At 41.4% G+C, this 15,208-nt stretch overlaps 2 protein-coding genes across 9 annotated transcripts in view; both read right to left on the bottom strand.

The window, feature by feature from the left end:
* Nucleotides 1-139: 139 nt before the first annotated feature.
* On the bottom strand, nucleotides 140-2,444 carry LOC135111993 (zinc finger HIT domain-containing protein 3-like). The gene is made up of 3 exons (XM_064025773.1): nucleotides 2,199-2,444; nucleotides 633-796; nucleotides 140-415 (listed from the first exon to the last, which is right to left on the bottom strand). The coding sequence occupies exons 1-3, from the start codon at nucleotides 2,273-2,275 to the stop codon at nucleotides 207-209; spliced, it is 450 nt and encodes a 149-aa protein (XP_063881843.1). The 5' UTR covers nucleotides 2,276-2,444; the 3' UTR covers nucleotides 140-206.
* Nucleotides 2,445-3,138: 694 nt separating this feature from the next.
* Nucleotides 3,139-15,208, bottom strand: part of LOC135111990 (cyclin-dependent kinase 17-like) — a 90,703-nt gene continuing 78,633 nt past the window's right edge. For all 8 annotated transcript variants that reach the window (XM_064025758.1, XM_064025759.1, XM_064025761.1 and 5 more), the window contains 9 exons: nucleotides 9,761-9,891; nucleotides 8,679-8,852; nucleotides 8,077-8,227; nucleotides 7,521-7,642; nucleotides 6,894-7,004; nucleotides 6,471-6,604; nucleotides 5,766-6,015; nucleotides 5,538-5,628; nucleotides 3,139-5,354 (listed from right to left, as the gene is read on the bottom strand). In XM_064025758.1, coding sequence (XP_063881828.1) covers nucleotides 5,248-5,354; nucleotides 5,538-5,628; nucleotides 5,766-6,015; nucleotides 6,471-6,604; nucleotides 6,894-7,004; nucleotides 7,521-7,642; nucleotides 8,077-8,227; nucleotides 8,679-8,852; nucleotides 9,761-9,891 — 1,271 coding nt within the window. In that variant the 3' untranslated portion in view covers nucleotides 3,139-5,247. The remainder of the gene's footprint in view (nucleotides 5,355-5,537; nucleotides 5,629-5,765; nucleotides 6,016-6,470; nucleotides 6,605-6,893; nucleotides 7,005-7,520; nucleotides 7,643-8,076; nucleotides 8,228-8,678; nucleotides 8,853-9,760; nucleotides 9,892-15,208) is intronic.

Genomic DNA, 15,208 nt, shown 5'->3' with positions numbered 1-15,208 from the left:
GAAGCGCGTGACATTCCATACTCATGAAAATATTATCTTCGCATTTATTAGACTTTCATGTATTTGTTCAAGTTTGCTGAGTAACACATGACGTGTAGTTCATGAGTGTGCTAGAGAAAGGAAACACAAGACCCTATCATTTCGCTACACACACACACAAGAAGAAAACAAATGATTGGAGCATTACGCGAACCCACTCTCTATCCTTACAAGGCCTCCTGTTTCCTGGGGGACGGCGCGGCGGCCTCCATGTCAGGCTCTACCACCCCCAGCACCGTGTCCGCGAACTCCGTGAAGATCGGCTCCAGCATAGCACGTCGCATGGCTGCCTGGGCGTTGGGTGCACTGTCTACCTCCACCAGCACTTCCCGCAGGTGACGGTTGCTCAGGAGACTCTTCAGCTTGTCACACTCTCCTGTATGATGAAGTATAAAATAATGCTCGCAATGAAACTGACCTGGTATAAGAAATGTGTGAGAAAAACAGAAAGCTATTTTGACAGCACAGAGGTGTCAGGCTTTAGGTCTCTCTCTCTCTCTCTCTCTCTCTCTCTCTCTCTCTCTCTCTCTCTCTCTCTCTCTCTCTGTCATCATTATTACAATTGCGGATGTGTTAACAGGTTCCCCTCTCACCGAGCTTTTCCAAGGTGCGCGGGGGAACAGTGTCATCCGTGGGAAAGAGGACGTGCTGTTGGGACACATGGCCTTCCTCGGCGTCTTCCACCTGCTGGCTGTGTGTGGCCTTGGCTGGCTGACACTGCTGGTTCTGGTGGCTCTTGTAGCACCCCACACTGCAGCTATAGTTAGAAAAAAAGTAAATTAATTGATAATAATAAATAAATAGATAAGATAATGAAAAATAAAATATCTAAGTGGTTGGTGATTTAAATTATGAAAATGATGCCACAGAGAATAAAGCAGCGACTCCATTGAAAAAAGAGAAAAAAATCAAATATTAAAAAAAAAAAAGAGAAAAATGTCAGATATATTGAAGGTAGCTGTAGCAAAATTACAATCATGGTACTACATGTCTAGTGAGTAGTGTCCAGACCTGAGGAAGCCTGAATCCTCAAAGACTCATTTGTCCCTGCCTGTGCTTCCCTTGAATCCATTCCTCTCACCCCATAAATCTTATAGCATGAATTTATGTCGGAGTTTTGGGCAGTCTGCTAATTTCTACATTTAATATTAAGAATTAAAAAAATAAAAATCAGGATGGGAAAGGTAAATACATATCACTAACATTGATTAAGGGGTTTTGTTCCTCTAGATTCCTCTAAAGTAACACTAACTGTCAAGTGATGGGCTGTTGGCCACACAACATTGAAGAGCTCAAAATTAAATCTAACCAAACATTTAGACTAATTGTGGGAGATGAGACCACGCCCCTTGCAATCCCTAGGAGGTTTAGTAGCACTGACTAGCATCCATCAGCATCCCAGTTGTGCAAGTCGCACCAACTGCCTTGCTCCAGTCTTGCTTTGTAACAGTGAAAGATACACTTAATCTAAACTCACTCTAAGTGTAAGAGGTCATATGTCTTAATTCTGTCAAGGCTGCTAAGAAACTGATAAATATGATAGTGAATAAAGCAGAAAATTTAGTTAAACCTTCATACTTTGTTAATGAGACAATTAAAGATTTATAATAGATGCAAGGATTCAAACAACATCAAATACCATGGCTTAAGATATGAAACTGCAATAATACTAAGAAATTTAAGAATATCGGGTAGATTTCTATTATTGGGCATTCACTGATTTTAGGATGACAATACTAAATACTTCATACAGTTGCAGGAAAATGTTATAGGGGTGGTAAGAGGCAATAATGTGACTGGCTAGTATCCAAGACTAATAAGCGCTGAAATCTCTTAACCTAATCCTTCCCTAATCCTACAATTCTCCCAATACCTACATCTAATCCTTACCTTGATGAGGATCTTCTTTTCCTCATTAGTCACTGTTCCACCTCCTAACCATCAGTCTCAAAGAACAACAGAAAAACTAATTAGGTGCTTAGCTAATTCAAGATGCAAAAAAGAAAAGGCAGGAAGAAAATCTAGTAAACTCAAATAGACTGTCAAACCCACATTCTGATCTTACCCAAAGCTCTTTTTACGATCACATTCTATACCATCTCAGTGACCACCTGCCTGACCTGACTAACCGGAAATGAGAACACAGAGGCTACACTTACTACTTCAGTCTGCACTTGGGACACTTGTACTTGGCCGCCGCCTCGCCGCACACGTCACACTGCTGCCCGCCACTCATCACACACAAATATTTCTCCCCGAGTCTTAAGTATTAGCTTGCGTCCACTTCTGGTAGAGATGAAATGTGTGGTATCACTGCCTCGCTTATCACACCACCACGCGGTCTTCACACCTGCGCGGCTGCGCCTCACCAGACCGTCAGCTGTGCGTTTGTAAACACCACGTGACTTCCCAGCTGTCTCTCTCCACGAAGCCCCGCGCTTTTTAAAATACTGGATATTCAATTTTCTTCAGCGCGCCTCTTTCCTCTAAATGTAGATTTGAGTTGTAGCCTTTGCAACAGCAGCTCTAATGTACATGTATCCTTTACGGGTTTTCTAGCTCTTTTCTTCTCTCTCGTCTTCCAAATGTTGTGCAGTACTTCTGTAGTTACTAAATATGACACATGACCCTTCAAAGACATAAATCAGTGTATATATTACTGCAGAAAATATTGATCCCATCACCGCGGTATACACAAGGTCATCAGGCAGGACAAAAACAAGGTGAATGAGACAGCAAAGTGGTCACATCCTCCTAACACGTGGTCGATGAAAAGAGAGCCCACGTTTGCTCTTTATTCAGTATAAACCTAAAGGATGTATCAAATTGTATTCTATAACGACATATGGCTTATTGTATTTGTAATGTATAATATGTTAGTCCTTACCTTGGGTCTCTGCATCCAACATGCAATTTGAGTGTGGTGAGGAAAACTTTGTCACTTTTCTTGTCAGCTAGATGGTTAAATGAGGTGGTTATAACATCTACTCCCTACTACGATGCCATTAAAACTCTAAATACTTGTGTCTTGCTTTGGTTATATAAATAAAGGTTAGGACTATATACCAATACTAATGAATTGGAGTAAATCAAACAGTCTTAAGGTTTTCTTTATTCACTTTGGACATATTGACACAATGTCATGCTGATTCAACCTATGATAGAAATAGTTGAAAATATACATTATAGTCGTAGTTGACACCTGTTCAAAAATAGAATGAGCTCATTTCTAAACATACATGGCATACTGATGAGGATGTGTTTTCTTTATGAGGAAGTCTGGGTAGGATCATACTGCAAGTCATTTAGTGAAGTCCACAGTTGCCTAAAACACACGCCTGTGAGAGCTGAGCCATGTAAGTGTCCTCTTTAACAGGTCATTCATTATAACTTTGGGGTTTGGACGAATATAAAAGCAGGCCTCATTGTCTTAAAGGTGACTGCAGTCACTAAATATTTGTCAATTGATTTAGATAATCTATATGAATAATAAAATAAGGTTATATGATCTAGTATTCTGAAATATCTTCAAAGATAATTCTATCTATAAGTATATATTATATATAATTTCTTTAAAACCAACCTTGAGTTCAGGCAACTTTCACAAAACTGATCAGTCACTACCACACAGCTGGGGATTAATTAGTCAGTTTGCTAATAATTTGGTCATTCTTGATGTGAAGTTTGTGGAATTCATAGAATTTGTACAGAAGGAAAATAATGGTATGTAAACACATTGGTCACATGTCATCCCTAAGGAGCAGGTAAACAGTTAAATTAAATGCTTATTCTTTATATAGGAATACATAATATATTTGGAATGCTTATAACAAACTCCTTGATCCTATTCCAAAATGTTCCTCCAGTTCTTGACTTCAGAATATCAAGCTTGTTGTGGATACATTCAGGCATGACAGGGACGCAACTGTAAACTAAGTCCTCTAATTTTTTTCTTTATGCTCAACCTTGGGACTAGCATTACTAAAGACCTATTATTGAGCATAAATGTACTAAAATGGTTCTTTTACACAGCTTTGGGCAGAGGCCCAGGAATTATTGCCGGAGTGCAGGAGTGGTGGCCATGACCTGCCTGCTGGTATGATGAGTTTTCAGGTACCACAAACCTACAGTCAAGTGTTGGGGACAAACTGAGCCAGAACAAACATGTGGGACTGAGATATGTAACGAAATGTATGTCATGTCTTACAACACAAAACTTTATTAAGTTATATATCACATAATCTTCAACATATTATTTAATTAGGAAAGAAGGCCTATATGGCAACAATATAAAATGAAGAGAATGAGACACCTGCATGGACCTCAGAGGAGACTCCATGTTGAAACTGAAGTACTAGACATTGCACATGGTTAAAATGAAACAGGGAATGGGGTACAATTTGATACTTTTACCCTATCACAAAATTTCCTGACAAATTTTAATGAGGATCAAAATGTCGTCACACTGTTGAGTTCTTCAGTTTCTTGACGATATGTTACTTTTGTCTATTCTGACTTATACACCATTTTTCCTCATAAATACTAGGCTGTTTTCTAGTTTGCATTTTCAGAGAACATTGAGCGAATCATCACAGAGTTATTCCACTTGCATTCTTGTAATGCATCCTGCAGGGGATGCAGGTCTGGGGCTTGTGATCACCGTAATGGAAGTTGGTAGTCGAGACATCTGACCCGCAGATCACTACCTCAAGCCCTTGGGAGTCAACCAGTCGGGGAATTTTGCAGAGTAGGGCCGGGAGATAAATTTTCTACATCAGAAGATTTAGGCTAGGCTTCTAAATATATTTGAAAGACTACATTGTTCAAACTAAAGGTTCTAGAAACCCCACTAGACTGGTAGAGATAGTCTACTGATACAGTAGTGAACACTGATGACTTGCCTCCCATGAACCACCTCACCACCATGGACCAAACTAACTCAGTCTGACGCGCAGTCACACCACACTCAGTGTGGAGGAGTCACAGCACATAGCTTGGTACTTGGTCTGGGCTTTTGTTCCTTTCTAAAAATCACATCCCAAGTTATTTTTTTCTCAGAAAATCACATATTCTCCATTCTACAGAAGTACCTCTGCTAGAACAGGTGATTCTGATTTTTCTGGGCAAAGAGTCAAACAGTCAATGTTGTGTCTGGGCAACTGGTTCTCAGACTTGAGGTTGAGGGTGATGGCGCCTCCCAGGCCGGCCTCAGAAGTGCATGCTCTGCCGCCGGTTCTTGGCTTGGCTGCCGTTGGTCACCTTGTAGTTGTGGTCGCGGGTCAACACGAGTCCCGGGCATGAGAAGATGGATTCCTCTGATATGAAACAAGTGATGTTGTGAGACAAAGCACCATCACAGACTTCATTCTAAGCTCTCTCCATTCATCTCTCTCTCTATGGTTAATCCAAAGATACCAGTCTCAATTTCTACTTCAAGCTTAATGGATTGATATAATATACATGTGGAAGGTTTACAGCTGCAGTGGCATGTTACTCACGGTCTTTGAGTGTGTGGATGGAGTGGCCGAGAGACTCAAAGAATGGATGCTTCATGGCTGTGGCTGCTGAGATCCTCTTCTTTGCTTCATACTGTGTGGAGAAAGATGCAGCTTAGAAATAACTAAATGAAAACACAATCATCAATGCTCAAAACAAAACTATGAACTTTAGCAATGAACAATAAATCAATTCTATTTTCATGCTGAGACACACAAGTTAACACCAACCAAGAGGAACTTTGAGAGGAGACCGAGGGCTGAGTCATGAGCCAGTCTGGGGGCTCTGGCCAGCAGTGACTCCCCTTGGTAGGTGTTGAAGTTGTACTGGTTGAACTCCTCATTAGTGGCAATGCCCGGCCACGTGCTCTCCGTTGGGGTGCCCAGTGTGCGGAATATTAGGTGAAGCTCGTCTTCCACTGTGGCTCCCGGGAACAGCGGCCGTCCACTGATCATCTCGTACATGATGCATCCAACGCCCCTGTGGCACACCAGAGAATATAACAATATATGAAAATAGGGGAAGCTGCAACAAGCCATCAAGCCTACACGTGGCAGTCCCTACAAAAAGAGCTCAGAGCTCGTACTGCCCGATCTTTGGATAAGACTGAGACCACTCACACACCGGAACAGCAAGGTCACAACACCTTGGGTTACATCCCATAGCTACTTGATGCTAGGTGAACAGGGGCTACAAATTAAGAAGCTTGCCCATTTGCCTTGCTGCACTGAGGCTTGAACTCCGGCCTTCTTAGTTGTGAGTCAAGCAAGCTGACCACTACACTAAGCCTGTGTGTGTGTGGTCTCAAACACTCACTGCCAAAATAGCATCCTTGTCCAACGTTTTGTTAAGACTATTTGTGAAAAATGAGAAGTCATGGCACCTCAAGCCTTTAATAGCTGACATCACCAGCAAATCAAGAACAGAAGACTCACCACATATCAATCTGTGTGGAGTACTCGGTGGAACCCAACAGTACATCAGGGGGTCGGTACCACAGCGTCACCACCTCATTACTGTACGTCTTGGTGGGGACAGACTTAGCCCGAGCCAAGCCAAAGTCTGCAAGCTGCAAGAAAGGACATTGTAACATCCTCGGTTACCCATACCACACTCACACCTATCAGTGCGATAGACAAGTTACTGCATCATAAGGATAAGATCTCATCATCATCATTATTTCACTTCAAGTCCTTACTTTCCCTAATGAGATTTGCTGACTTATGAATCCTGTCACTTTTTATAGGCACACATGTTCCCTTCTCTGATGTTTGCCCTTAAGGATATGGACTCACTTCAGGCAAAACATACATACACACTGTTCACTGGAGGACTAAGAGTAGAAGAGTAATACTAACCTTGAGTTCCCCGAGGTCATTGATCAGCAGGTTCTGAGGTTTGAGGTCTCGGTGCAGGACTCGTCGCTGGTGGCAGTAGGCAAGCCCTCGCAGCAGCTGGAACAGGAAGATCTGCCCACACACAAAGGTACCCACATTAGTACTTGCCTTTAAATTCAAGTATCATTAATCTTCCTCCCTCTCTTCAAGAAAAGTGGTTTCTCTTAGTTTTAACAGGTAGAATTTTACTTATTTTAAGTGTTTTTGACAGTTTGAAAATGGGATTCCTGTAATTCCCAAAATGTATGTAACCAAGAAAAGAGAAATGCTGCCTGCATTCTACATCTACACCTTCTTCTAAAATCATTAATTTATCTACATGCCCAGCTGACATTATTGCAAAGGAGAGAGAGCCAAGGTAAGATGACCACACATATACACCAACACCCCACCAACTATTTCATACACACACACATTCACACACATGCACGCACGCACACACACACACACACACAAACTTAAAACACTCCCTAAAACTTAATCAAAATTTATCTAAGGCCAAAAATATCACAAAGCTATCCAGTAAGCCAAGAGAGTAAATTTGTCAAGCACTTTCTTCACATAAAAAATGTGCGAGTATTTACTAACCTTGACATTATTCATTGAGAGTTGTGCCCCACACTCATCCATGTACTGCTTGAGATCACGGTCCAGGTATTCAAACACAAGGGTCAAGCTCTTGTCTGTATGAACAATATCGTGTAGGGTGACTGAAACAAAAAAAAATGGATATAAATATAAACAGTATCCTCAACAAGTCATCACCATGTTTCTCTGCTGTACAGTTGCCTTAAATAGTAATTTAGCAATGGGTAATTAGTTTCATGTCTATAAACTGAATAAAAACTCATGTACTAATGAAATCCCTTATAATTATCTCTGAGAAAAGGAAAATATAACAGGATATGCAATAAATAGAGATAGTTGCTAGATGCCACTTTTCTACCTTATTTTGAGGAATATGCCATCACTACTTTGACCAACTCTGCACACATCAATACTATCCAGCCTCATCTCAAAATACCACGAGGTGTTGGTGTGTCACTTTCAAAACAAATGATAAGAGGGTCAGGCTGGAGAGAGGTCAGTAGCCTCCTTCTGTTACCACACCTTTGACATTTAGCACAGCACAGCAGACACTTACCAATGTTTGCATGTTTTAGATCCTTGAGCAGTGAGACCTCCCTGATGGCAGTGCAGGGCGCCCCTTCCTCGTGCTCTAGTCGGATCTCTTTCAGGGCCACCAGGTTGTCAGTGAGCCGTGACCGTCCTTTGTACACTGTTGCATATGTTCCCTGTGGGTGGAGGTTCAGCCTCTGATTATCAAGTAAAACCTGTTGTCTTCCATTCACTGTCAATAACAATCACCGCTCGGTTAATGAATAAGTGTTGTGATTCTACACACACACACACACACACACACACACACACACACACACACACACACACACACACACACACACACACACACACACACACCTGCTTCCCCTTTAAAGAATAGTCGTGGAATCTGCAGTTATAGCTAAGGCATTCTAGAGCTGTCAAAAAAAGTTCCTTTAAATCTCACCTGAAATAACTTGACTAGTACAGAAGTGAGGTCTGTTTGCTCTTCAAGAATGACTATTCCAAACTCAATAAAATGCAAAAAACTATTTTTTTTTTTTTAAGCTGTAGAAACATATACCACACCTAACTTGTCTCATCCACTTATTTTTAATATTTCATAAACTGTGGAGGAATACATACCTCGCCTAACTTATCTAATTTAGTATATGTTTCCATCCGACCAAAGCCAATTTCGGAGAGTGATTGTCTGCGGGAGGCCCTGCTGAGAGGCACCTCTGGGCTGATGGACTGCTTCTGTAGGAATGCATCAGGAACCCTCAAGTCGGCCGGCAAGGATAATCTCTTGTTGATATCCTGCGAGGGGAGAGGAGGCAGTCAGCACCACTATCTATAATAAGCTACATAAGCATGGAAATGTTGATGTTTTCATTCCAATTCATTGGTCTAAGTAAACCAAGTAAGGTTATACATGAAACCAAAACAACAAGGAGATATTGATGCAGTAGAAGCAACAACAGTAGTAGTAGTAGTAGTAGTAGTAGTAGTAGTAGTAGTAGTACATAGTTATGAATACAGTTATTTAAAACTACAGCAAATGAAAGCATGAATGAACATTTAAAACACGTGAATTACCTACACAGCTCAAATAACGAACATCAACTTTATTACCAGATTACATAAAATAATAACACCTCATTTTACAGCAAAAGTTTTAATTGCTTGAGTTGAGAGTAATTAAAATAGCAAGTGGGAAGCTGCCAACCATCCCATGACTCATGTAAGGTCATTAGACTCAAAGCTTAACTGTACAAGGTCACTCCACTCATAGCCGAACCCATATAAGGTCACTCCATTCAACACCTGCCTCTGTCAAGGTCATTCTCCAAAAACATAACTATACAAGGTCATTTCACTCAGCACCTAACCCAAGTAAGGTCATTTCACTCAATACTTTACTCAAATAAGGTCATTCCACTCAACACCTAACCCAAGCAAGGCCATTCCACTCACCACAATATTCCTCCATCTACACAATACACACACATTACTACACTAACAAGTATTTGCACCTTCCATAAACAGCAATAGTTATACATTACATCTTTCTCTACTGTTCTAATGCAAATAATTCTCCTCTAATAGTACAATAAGTGAGAGAAGTGTAGCTCTAAGTGAGAAAAGTGCAGCTCAGTCAAATACCTGAGTTAGGATATCTAAAATTCTAGTCCCATTTTGAAATCCACTTGTATGCTAACACTTGCCTCTTGGGTGATGCGTCTGTTTTTGTTCTGCCTGAGTTTGACATTCACGGGGGAGGTCACCTCATCACTGGCACCAGAGGCCTCTTCACTCTCCCCATCACTACCAATCGCTGGCACCTCATGCACCACACCTGCCAAAACAAAGTACATGGTTAGTAACAGTAATATAGTAGTTAATTCTCACTATATCCTCCTATAATGGGTGGTAATGCTGGTTTATGTCCAGTCACAGTAGTTGGTAGTGCTAGACTGAGATATGATAGCCATAGATGTATAATGTCCTGCTATAATAGATAGTAACACTGATTTATGTCCACTCATAGTAGATTGTAATGTTGAAATGTGTTTTATGACAGCCAATAATGTGTTATATTGTGCCATAATAGTGAGTAACATTACAATATAATATCTACAAGTCAATAATGCACACCGGCCTACAATAATAAATGTTAATACTAAGACATTTAAGAAAAATGATACTCATCATTAAATCCTGCTGGGTAATATGTTAACTTTACAGAAGCTATTTGATAATTTCTTGGAATGCAATTATGAAAATACATAAACATGCACTGTTATATTTCATCTATGGAACTTCCCTTTGTTTATTAAAAATAGCATTACATACAAACACACATACATACATATAAACCATAACCAATGAAACAAACACAATCATGTCTTTGAGTGATAAAATCCTTATGACTTGAACTATTTCACAAGAGGAATCTCAAGACACCACCGGAACCACACTGACCAAGCCATTGAGGCTCTTTTTCCTGTCAGTGGCGTCCCTAAGTGGGCCTTTCCCTCCCACTCCTGATGCCTTTAGCCTGCCACCTGTGCATACAAAGGGAGAATCACCTCATAACAGCATCCCACTGCACCACATCACCACATCCCTTTCCCAAGCACATCACCACCCCATCAGCAAGGACATCACAACACAACTAGAATTCCACAAGCTGCCAATGAAAGACACTCTGTCATTCACAAACAATGGCAAGATACTCCTCCATCACAGGTCTTCTTTAAATGTCTCTTGTTCTCTGCCCATCACTGCCTCGCCTCACCGACTCACTCCACTGACGCAACTCTCTCTCTCTCTCTCTCTCTCTCTCTCTCTCTCACTTTGAATAATGATGTATACTTTCTAATTTGTACTTTTCTGTTGTGTTCCTTAGACAATAGTATCATTATGCATTTATTGTTCCTATTCTTATCACAAATGATTAGAGATTGAAGATTACTGAGATTTCTCCTAATGCATTGCTTCCACTTTTGTTTTTGAAAATGAAGAAGTGATTGAACAGGTTCCTGATTGTATTCATGTTTGTATGAGTGATATTTCTTATTTTCGTTTACTGTATGTTAAGATTATCATTAATTTTTCTTAATACATTTATGTTAAGTTTATCATTAATTTCTCTTAAAATCTTTCTCACTTTTCATCATGCTTTTCTCCATATTCTTTTATCAAACATCTTTTCCTGTGTTTGTTTTCTGGTTACTGTTCATTTGGTCTTGTGTGTGTGTGTGTGTGTGTGTGTGCGAAGAAATACTTGTAAAAGATAAATGAATCCACACAATGCACACAACTTTTCTTATCTCACATTTGGCCACAAAAGCAAACATTTAGAACACCCAAAAAAGGCAACGTGTCCAAAAACATTCAAACACCAACAAAGACACCACAAAACAACAGAAACAGCCATGTAAACCCCACACAAACACACAAACATACACAGGAAACACATCCCTTCCTTACACACACACACACACACACACACACACACACACACACACACACACACACACACACCCTCCCAACCTCCATCCTACACCATGCAGCACTACCCCAGTCCCTCTAACCCCTTCACCAAACAAAGGTTCCTCCCCCACTACCTGATCCCCTAGTGACCCTCCTAGCCTTGATTGGTGATGGTGAGATGGTGGGATGGTGCTCTGGGTGGCTCCTAGTGACCTTTGACCTTACCCTGGCCGATAACGCCACTTTAAACCAACCCTGAGGCACACACACTATAGCCACTCCTGACCGCATTAGAAAGGTGAGGTTGGTCGGTTATCCAGCGTTGACAAAAGTCCTTGCTGCCAAACACACACACACACACACACACACACACACACAGACTAGACAGGTTAGGTTAGGGTGGGTGGGATGGGGTGTGGTGGGTATTTCCTGTGTGTGTGTGTGTGTGTGTGTGTGTGTGTGTGTGTGTGTGTGTGTGTGTGTGTGTGTGTGTGTGTGTGTGTGTGTGTGTGTGTGTGTGTGTGTGTGTGTGTGTGTGTGTGTGTGTGTGTGTGTGTGATGTTTATTTTAAGCATTTTTATGGACTGTAGTGTTTTGTTTTTAAGAAGTAATATTAATTTGACATGTTTTTTTGTTGTGTAATGTATCTACAGAATCATTTTATTGTAAAGTTATAGTCAATATATTACTACTACTACTACTACTACTACTAATGTGTGTGTGTGTGTGTGTGTGTGTGTGTGTGTGTGTGTGTTGCAACAGGACAGATAACCAGCTACCAGAGCATAAGGTCAGGCAGAGCAAGACACAATGAGGCAAAGTAAGGTAAGGTAACACAGGTGTGGCAAAGGTACATCAAGATACAACCTAAACTAACACTGTCCTCTCTTTTTTTCCCTTCCAGACCAGCAAGATGAAGCCCAGAGTCTAGTGATACAGAATCTAAGCCTAATTTTCCAGTGTCAGGGGTAGTCAGATGGAAGGGCAAACAGGTGGGGCAGGGAGGGGCAGGGCGGGGCAAGATACACCTCAGTGACACCCGCACCTCAGCCAGAAGTCAAGGAGCTGGTGAAGAAAATCTGTGTTGATTTTACAGCATCATAACCATTAGAGAAAGCTGTCTGTCGAGGCTGTGCAATGATACTGTGGGCTGCTGTGTCCTGGTGTGTTCTGTTTTTTTCTTTCTAAGTGTTAGGATGTAAAGATGTGTTGATGTGGGACTCCAACATGTATTTTTCTTGTGTGTCTTGTGTTCTGTCATTTCATATGTGAAAAAAAGATGTATTTTCTTGATATGTGTGGTTGCTGGTTATTGAAAACTGTATGTTAAAAAAGGAAAATAATACCTGTAGTAAATGTACTGAAGAAGCAGGGAAGAAATCAAAGTTTAATATCTGGTGGAACGAACTTATCAGGAAACCGACAAAAATATAAGATTAAGATAAATGAATCCAGAAAAAAATAAGGTGGATTTCTTATATTTGGTAGGGAAAGTTATGAAAATTAGCAAGATTTCTCACTGGTCTTGTACTGTCCATATTAAGGTTCTCTTCAATGGTACAGTACTTACATCGCCTTCCTCTTTAAGTCTCCATCCCCTACACCTGCCTTGTGTGACCCTGCTGCCCTTACCTTATGGCAAGTAATGACACTACAAATTTTTATCAATATGAGACCATTTTACTAAGCAGAAATAATGACTACAGTCTTGAAAAGGTTTACAACACTCATTACTTCCTTTGATGTCAGTGAAGTCTTTGAATATTGTAAACCTGCACCTAATTTTACTAAGCACAGGAAGTCACTGGAGTTAAGATAGTGTTGGTGCAAGGATTACTGCCTCATCTCATCCTAACATCATCATTTCATATCCTGACCTCTCTCACTGTTTTTCCCTGCCCGCCCTTGCCTCCTGTCCTCCTACTCAGCCTATATTCTTCTCCCTGTCCTTCTCCCCAATCTATTCTTGCCTCCTGGCCCTCCTCAGCCTCTTCCAGACTATATTTTCCTCCCTCTCATCCTCTCCAGCCTGCCCTCACCTCCTCTTCCTCCTCGGCCTCCCCCTACCCTTATATCTCTTTCCTCCTCAGTCTCTCCCAGCCAATCTTGTCCTCCCTGTTTTTCTCTAACGCTTTCCTAGCCTCCCTGTCCTCTTCCCCTGCCTTCTCTAGCATACTCTGGTCTCCTGTTCTCCCATTCAGCCTTCCACAGCCTCTCCTTGATTTTCCTTCTAACTCCCCTGCCTTCTTTAGCCTCCTATCTTCTTGCAACACCCCCTCGCCTCATGTCCTCTTCCCTAGCCTCCTATCCTCCTCCCAAGCCTCTTCCAGCCTAATTATCTTGCTCGAAGGTGGAAAAAAATATGGATGGCTCGTCCCCCTGGCCTTCATTCCAGCCGTCACAAACAGGCCGAGGTGGAGGGTTGGAGGTTGAGAGAAGAGTCATCTCGGCTTTAATCTCTTGCATATTTTCCACCCCACAGGTTCTCTCTCTCTCTCTCTCTCTCTCTCTCTCTCTCTCTCTCTCTCTCTCTCTCTCTCTCTCTCTCTCGTCGTCTTCTTTCGAGTGGTTATTATAAGTGTATCATATTTTGAGGCCAATTAATATGAGAAGACTCTCTCTCTCTCTCTCTCTCTCTCTCTCTCTCTCTCTCTCTCTCTCTCCTCAACTATACTGCTACAAAACACACAAAAAATATGATAAACACACACAATCTGACAAATAATAATAATAATAATAATAATAATAATAATAATAATAATAATAATAATAATAATAATAATAATAATAATAGACAACAATGCGAGTTAACAAAACAATTAAAGAATTATCCATTTCTAGATAGAGAGGGAGGAATGAGGGAGGGAGGAGAGTAGAGAAGGAGAGGGGAGGGAGAGTAGGTAACCATGGCAACCAGTGACGTCACATTCTCCTGCCAGTGACGTAAGGAGAGTATTTGGAAAACCTGCCAAAATTTACAGAAATGTTGAAGATTTTAGAGAGAGATAGTGTACAGTTTCCTTTTATATAACAATAGTGAAAATATTAATAAACACTTAAAATGTTTCCATTACAAATTTACCCTATTACAATTTTTTTCCTCCTCTTCCTCTTCCTTCTCCTCTTCCTCCACCACTACTACAAGTACCCCTTCTTCTTCCTCTTCCTCCACAATACCTTCTCTTCTTCCACCTCTTCCTCCTCCTCCTTCATAACTCCTCTTGTTCCACATCTCTTCCTCCATACCTCCTCTTCTTCCACCTCACCTCCTCCTCCTCCTCCACCAGTAGTACTAAATCTCCTCTTCCATCTCCACCAGTACTAAACCCTCTTCTCCTCCTCCTCCTCCATCTCTACATCCACCTCCCTTCCTCCACCTCCATCATCACCACGACCACCAGCACTACCATTCTCCACTTTCCTTTCCTCTATTTCTCCTCCTCCTCCTCTTCCTCCTCCTCCTCCTCCTCTTCCTCCTCCTCCTCCTTCTCCACCACCACCACCACCACCACCAAAAGCTCGGGGAGAAAGAATTAAGTCAGAAAACTAATTTCCTGCTGCATATTATGGTGGAGGGAGGGGAAGAGGGAAGAGGGAGGGGAGGAAGGGAAAGGGAAAGTGGGGTGAAGGAAGGGAGGAGGGAAGTGGAAGAAGGAAGGGAGGAAGAGAAGGGGGGA

The sequence above is a fragment of the Scylla paramamosain genome, chromosome 23 (genome assembly GCF_035594125.1).
Source record: "Scylla paramamosain isolate STU-SP2022 chromosome 23, ASM3559412v1, whole genome shotgun sequence".
Taxonomy (NCBI): domain Eukaryota; kingdom Metazoa; phylum Arthropoda; class Malacostraca; order Decapoda; family Portunidae; genus Scylla; species Scylla paramamosain.
This window is presented reverse-complemented; position numbering and strand designations above follow the sequence as displayed.

What these genes read in the sequence shown, in the direction of transcription:
- LOC135111993 (XM_064025773.1), bottom strand. Translation starts at nt 2,275, where the DNA reads ATGAGTGGCGGGCAGCAGTGTGACGTGTGCGGCGAGGCGGCGGCCAAG. An exon ending in CCCAAGTGCAGACTGAAGTA is followed by an intron (nt 797 to 2,198) that starts GTAAGTGTAGCC and finishes TTCTAACTATAG; the next exon opens with CTGCAGTGTGGGGTGCTACA. An exon ending in GCGCACCTTGGAAAAGCTCG is followed by an intron (nt 416 to 632) that starts GTGAGAGGGGAA and finishes TTCATCATACAG; the next exon opens with GAGAGTGTGACAAGCTGAAG.